General features: G+C 46.2%; 2 protein-coding genes across 2 annotated transcripts in view; both read left to right on the forward strand.

The window, feature by feature from the left end:
• The window catches only part of Znf197 (zinc finger protein 197), a 5750-nt gene extending 2820 nt beyond the window's left edge, over positions 1-2930 (forward strand). The window contains 4 exon segments of the mRNA XM_013030212.1: positions 605-751; positions 1221-1991; positions 1994-2625; positions 2628-2930. Coding sequence (XP_012885666.1) covers positions 605-751; positions 1221-1991; positions 1994-2625; positions 2628-2930 — 1853 coding nt within the window.
• Positions 2931-6570: 3640 nt separating this feature from the next.
• Znf35 (zinc finger protein 35) overlaps positions 6571-6672 on the forward strand; it is a 6239-nt gene continuing 6137 nt past the window's right edge. The window contains exon 1 of the mRNA XM_013030207.1: positions 6571-6639. The gene's annotated coding sequence lies outside the window, so the exon portion shown is untranslated. The remainder of the gene's footprint in view (positions 6640-6672) is intronic.

Consider the following 6672-nt stretch of genomic DNA (forward strand, 5'->3'; position numbering starts at 1 on the left):
CTCCTTCCTTCCTTTCTTTTTTTCTTCATGAGAGTCAAGTCTGGGACTTGAACTTGGTACCTGACACTTTCGCTCATTGGGTAGCACTCTACAAGCCACGGCTCCAAACTCCCCCTATCCATTTTTACTGCTACGCCTGTTTGATTGCAATCCTGCACATGGACATTTCTCCCCAGCCATTTAGAGGTCATTGTGTAGCCATCTTTGCCTAGGACTTGAGAGCTCTGCACTCTTCGGAATCTAATCTGGAGATGTTAGAACTGGAGTGGTATAAGAACAACGATAGCTGACATGGGTGGCGACTCCGGAGGCTGAGATCTGAGGATCGTGGTTCAAAGCCAGCCTGGGCAGGAAGGTCTGTGAGACACTTATCTCCAATTAACTACCAAAAACAAAACAAAACAAAAAACAACCAGAAGTGGAGCTGTGGCTCCTGTGGTAGAGCGCTAACCTTGAGCACCAAAGCTCAGGGATAGAGGCCATTCCTTGAGTTCAAGTCCCATGACCAACACACACACACACACACACACACACACACACACACACACACATGCGCATGTGTGAACAGCAGACATCTCACATGCAGCTTGTTTTCTTTCCTCAGCTTCTCCTGGCCCTGAAGCTTCTTCCCTTCCCCAGGAAGAAAACCCAAGACATCAACTGATGGCACTTAGGCTTCTAACCGCCCAGCCCCAGGTAAGCTTCTCACCTTCTCTGCTTCCTGGGTGTAGCTTTCCAATTGCTGTCCAAAGTGCCATGCCCTTCCTTGTACAGGGCTGTCCTGTACAGGGCTCCTATCTCTAATTTAGGATCCAAGCTATTAGCGATTCTTTCCTTAGGCTCTCTCTCTCTCTCTCTCTCTTGTTTTGTCCCTCATGGGCCTTGAACTCAGAAACTGGGCACTGGCCCTGATTTCTTTTGCTCAAGGCTAGCGCTCTACCACTTTGACCCACAGCTCCACTTCCAGTTTTCTAGTAGTTCATTGGAGATAAATGTCTCATACCCTTTCCTGCCTGGGCTGGCTTTGAACCATGATCCTCAGATCTCAGCCTCCTGAGTAACTAGGACGACAGACACGAGCCACCAGTGACCAGCTCCCTGAGGCCTCTTCTATCTCCTGATGTCTGTTGCCTTCCTCATGGCCTTAGAATGTACCCTTGCCCCGAACTGAGAAGAATCTTGCAGTAAGGGAGCTCAGGGCACTGAGCTCCTTTAACTAGAATGGGAAACGATGACTGGGTACGGGGAGGCAATAGCTAAGCCAAGTGTTTCTCAGAAGGCAGATTCCCAGAAAGGCACATCAAAGAGACTTCAAACAACAATTCCCCACATCCCTGGCGTTGAGGCTGAGCGTGAATGGCCGCTGTTGACCACTCAGTGGGGAAATGAAATGCCAGCATGGGCAGACATGGTAAAGAAAGATCTCTGTGGAAGAGATCAGAAGAACAGAACCCCACGCGCCCACAGAGGCCCAAAGCGGAAGGAATTGCAACACTTCACTTCCGGTTCAGCCATGTCCGAAAGCTTCCCAGGAAAGGAAGATCCAAAGTCATATCCGAGTAACATCTGTGATAAACCGTTGAACAAAATCTCCCAGCTTCTCAACCGCCCAAGGGTCCACACCCGGGAGAAGCCATACAAATGCAAAGAATGCGGGAAGGCCTTTAACGACCACTCTGGCCTCCTCCTCCATCTGCGCCGCCATTCTGGAGAAAGACCTTACAAGTGTGACGAATGCAGCCAGGTATTCTCCCAGAATGCCTACCTCGTGGGCCACCAGAGGCTGCACGGGGGCGAGGAGCCATACCAATGTAACAAGGGCCAGAAAGCTTTCATCCTCAAAAAGAGTCTCACCCTGCACCAGAGAATCCACTCCGGGGAGAAACCCCCCAGGTGCCAGAAGTGTGGGAAAGTATTCATCCTGAAAAAGAGCCTCACCCTCCATCAACGATTCCACACCGGGGAGAATCTGTACAGCTGCCAAGCCTGTGGCTGGACCACCAGAGACTCCATAATGGAGAGAAGCCCTACGAATGTGGTGAGTGTGGGAAAACCTTCATCACGAGCAAGAGCTTCACAGTCCACCAGAAACTGCACACCCAGGAGCAGGCCTACAAATGTGAAGACTGTGGAAAAGCCTTCAGCTACAACTCCAGTCTGCTTGTCCACTGGCGGATCCCCACGGGAGGAAAACCATTCAAGTGCAACGAGTGTGGAAAAGCATTCAGTTCCAACAGGAACCTCACCGAGCACAAGAGGATCCACAGCGGGGGGAAGCCGTACCAGTGTGGCAAAAGCTTCATCCTGAAGAAGAGTCTCCTCAGGCACCAGAGAATTCACATGAGGGAGAAATCGTACCAATGCCACGAATGTGGGAAAATCTTCAGTTATTGCTCCAACCTGACTGCCCATCAGAGAATTCTCCACACGGGTGAGAAATCCTACGCATGCGCCGAGTGTGGGAAGGGATTTACATACAACAGAAACCTCACTGAACACCAGAGCCTCCACAGTGGGGGGAAAAAAACCTACCAATGTCACCTATGTCACAAAGTCCTCACTTCTAGAAGAATGGGAGTGTGGAAAGACTTCAGTTAGAATAAAAACCTCGTGGTGCATCAGAGAAGGCACATCGTGGGGAGAGACCTTATGAGTGTGAGAAATGCAAGAAATCATTCACCTCGAAGAGGAACCACGTGGGAGAGAAAGCCTGTGGGCGTAATGATCGGAGTAAAGTGTGCAGGCCAAGAAATAGCCTTTGCAAACATCAGAAAGCTCATTTAGAGGAAAAGCCTCGTGGGTGCAGTGACTCTGCTAATGTGTTCTCTCAGACTTCAAATGTCCATCTGCAAGCAAAAAGCCATACTGTGGAGGAAATCTCTTGGCTACAAAATGCCAGTGAATCTAAGGTAGATATTCAGAAAATCTAGTGTAGGGATGGGTATGTAGCTCAGTGGTAGAATATACTTGCCCAGAATGTACAAGTTCCTGAGGTTTGATCCTCAGCACCACACAAAAAAAGAAGGATCTAGTGTTATATGTAAAATGAAATATACCCTGCTTTATTAACTGTTGGTGAAATGATATTTAGTTCCAAAAGGAAAAAAAATGCAATCAACTTTTTTTTTTTTTTGTCATGGGGCTTGAACTCTGGACCTTGGCACTGTCCCTCAGCTCTTCAGCTCAAGGCAAGCACTTGAGTCACAACACCATTTCTGGTTTTCTGGTGATTCATTGGAGATAAGAGTCTCATGGACTTTCCTGCCCAGGCTGGCTTTGAACCGCAATCCTCAGATCTCAGCCTCCTGAGTAGCTAGGATTACAGGTGTGAACCACTGGCACCCAGCCAATCAACTTATTTATAGACAAATTGGAGGAAGTGATGTACACTTCATTGTCTTGGAAAATGCAATCCAAATTGTGGTTTTATACATATATATGTATATATATACATATATTGTATATATACATATATATACAATACATATATATTGTATATATATGTATATATATACAATATATACATGTATATATACATATATATATATATATATATATATATATATATATATATATATATATATATTGTGCCTCAGGGCCTAGGTTCTGTTTTGGAGCTTTATCCACTCCAGGCTAGCTTTCTATCACTTGAGCCACAGCTCTCCTGGCTTTCTTGGGTGGTTCATTAGAGATAAGAGTCTCACGGACTTTGCTGACTGGGCTGGCTTTGAACCAGGATCCTCAGGTCTCAACCTCCTGAGTAGCTAGAATGACAGGCATGAGCCACAGACACCTGGCCTGGTTAAAGGATATTTATTACAGGCCCTTTACTGTGACACTGGAAAAGAGAGCAGCTGAAAACCCTGAGGAAACTGAGCTTGTGTCTTACAAAATGTAATGGTGTCCTTGTCAATGATAGCAAAAATAGCGTTTGGATTAAGAAGCCAATGTTTCTGAAAATACATATATTGAACATCTTAAAGAAAATGTCACTGCGACAGAAAATCTATATGGACAGTGTGATCTGTCCATATAAACAGATCATAGCGATTGAGTGCGTAAGAGTCTAGTGTTTGAAAACAACCTAAGAAGCTCGCTGGATTAAGAATCCCAAGACATGGGTTCCAGTTCTGACTCTTTGCCTTATTACATGACATTATTTTTTTTTTTGGGGGTCTGGTCGTGGGACCTGAACTCTGGGCCTGGGCACTGTCCCTCAGCTCTTCAGCTCAAGGCTAGTGCTCTACCACTTGAGCCACAGCACCACTTCCGGCTTTTTTCTTTTTGCTTATGTGGTGCTGAGGAATCGAACCCAGGTTACATGACATTATTAAATCCACCACTTAGTCTGGTTTCTCTGTCAGTCAAATGTGGACAGATATCTACCTCAGAGGGTTGTTGTGGGAGCTCAGTGAACGTATTTACAGAAGTACTTTATGAACTGGTTTGTCAATAAAGTTCCCTAAAAGAGGTTTGCCCAAAGTCTAGAACATGGTATTATGCAGGCTCATTAATTCCATTGATAAAGAATGCAGAATTCCATTCATCTTAGATATTTTCTCCCCACCCCCTCCCAGGTCTAGGGCTTGAACTCAGGGCCTGAGCTTTTGCCCTCAAAGGCTAGTGCTCTACCACTTGAGCCACACCACCACTTTCAGCTTATTTTGCTGGTTCATCGAAGATAAGAGTCTCACTAACTTTCCTGCCCAGGCTGACTTTGAACTGCAGTTCTCAGATCTCAGCCTCCTGAGTAGCTAGGATTACAGGTGTGAGCCACTGCTCATTTGTAAGTTTCATTTGTCCTATAATGCTTGAGGACTACAAATACCTGTGTATCAGGATTGCATCTTCTGACTGGTTGATAGTATGTTGTTATAATAAACTAACAAACTACTTGATTATTGATTTTATAATAAATGTTAGTATGTCAACCCTAAGGCTCCTGAAGGCTAGTTCTTCATTAGATTAGGAGGTATCCTACAGTGAGGGAAAAGCTGAAGAGCCTGAAGATCTTAAAGTATTAATACTTTCTTCCCCTTACTTGGGACAAATCATTTCTTAGTTTCCTTTTTTTTTTTCTGCCAGTTCTGGGGCTTGAACTCCTGGCCTGGGCACTGTCCCTGAGCTTCTTTTGCTCCAGGCTAGCACTTTATCACTTGAATCACAGAGCCACTTCCAGCTTTTTCTGTGTGTGTGGTACTGAGGAATCGAACCCAGGGCTTCATGCATGCAAGGCAAACACTCTACCACTGAGCCAGCTTCCCAGCCCTCTAAGAGATTCTTTTCTCCAGTTAACCAGCAGAATGCCAGAATGGAAGATATGACTCAAGTGGCAGAGTGCTAACTTTGAGTGAAAGATGCTATTTAGGAGTGAAATGCCTTCAAGCCTCAAACCCTGGTACTAGCACACACACAGAATCAACCCAGATTATGTAATGGAGAAAGCTGGCATTTACCTCATTAACCAATTAACAAAAGTGTAGAATGATAAAAGCCCACATAATATGTAATGTGATATGTGATGTAATGAGCCGAAAAATTTGCCTTCAACTTAGGTTTTGTAGACCTAATTAATCACCAGTTTATAGGAACAGAAAACAGCAGAGAAACATGATAAATGGCCACATGAAACCCAAGCACCAGTAGCTCACACCTGTAATCCTAGCTCCTCAGGCAGATGAGATTTGAGGATTACAATTCCAAGTCAGCCGGATCAGGAAAGTCTGTGAGACTGTTGCTTCCAATGAACGACAAGGAAAACCAGAAGTGGAGCTCATGCTTAAAGTCCTAGCTACTCAGGAGGCTGAGATCTGAGGATTGAGGTTCAAAACTAGCCCAGGCAGAAAAGTAGGAGACTCTTTATCACCAATGAAGTGGCAAAAGGCTGGAAATAGAGCTGTGGCTCAAAGTGGTAGAGCATTAGTCTTGAACAAGCTCAGGGCCTGAGTTCAAACACCAGAACCATCACACACACAGACACACACACACACGTACAAAGAGTGAATGGAGTAGTGTTTGGAAGAACTTAAAAGATACCTAGAAGTAGACTCACAAACTGATTTTTTAAAATTTTTGTCGGTTGTGAGGCTTGAACTCTGGGCCTGGGCACTGTCCCTGAACTCTTCAGCTCAAGGCAAGGGCTCTATCACTTGAGCCACAGCGTCACTTCTGTTTTCTAGGTGGTTTATTGGAGATAAAAGTCTCATGGACTTTCCTGCCAAGGCTGGCTTTGAACCGCAATTCTCAGATCTCAGCCTTCTGAGTAGCTAGGATGACAGGGGTAAGCCACTAGGGCCTGGGCTTGATTTTTGTTTCTGTTTTTAGCCTGACCTCCATGCCTCTCCACCCTACCATTCTCGTCTCCTTTTGTGCCCAGATCAGAACAGAGAGATTCAATTCCACACAGTAAACGAGCTCCACAGCACCCACTGGTGGTTTTGGTAAGGAGGGGGGAGGTAACCATCGAGAGGAAAGCACCTCCGAGATTCCTAGAGAGACTGGATGGTGTGGAGGTGGGGGCGGGCCCGGCGAGGAGAGCCGGAAGTTGGAGCCGGAGGTACTTCCTGTCCGGTCATTGTTCTCGCGCGGGCGGGAGTAGCGGGTGCCGGTGACCTCCGCCGTCCCGGGCTGGGCGTCCAGGTGAGCGCGCCGTGTCGCCTGGATGGATGGGGA

Source organism: Dipodomys ordii, unplaced genomic scaffold (assembly GCF_000151885.1).
Source record: "Dipodomys ordii isolate 6190 unplaced genomic scaffold, Dord_2.0 Scaffold128, whole genome shotgun sequence".
Taxonomy (NCBI): domain Eukaryota; kingdom Metazoa; phylum Chordata; class Mammalia; order Rodentia; family Heteromyidae; genus Dipodomys; species Dipodomys ordii.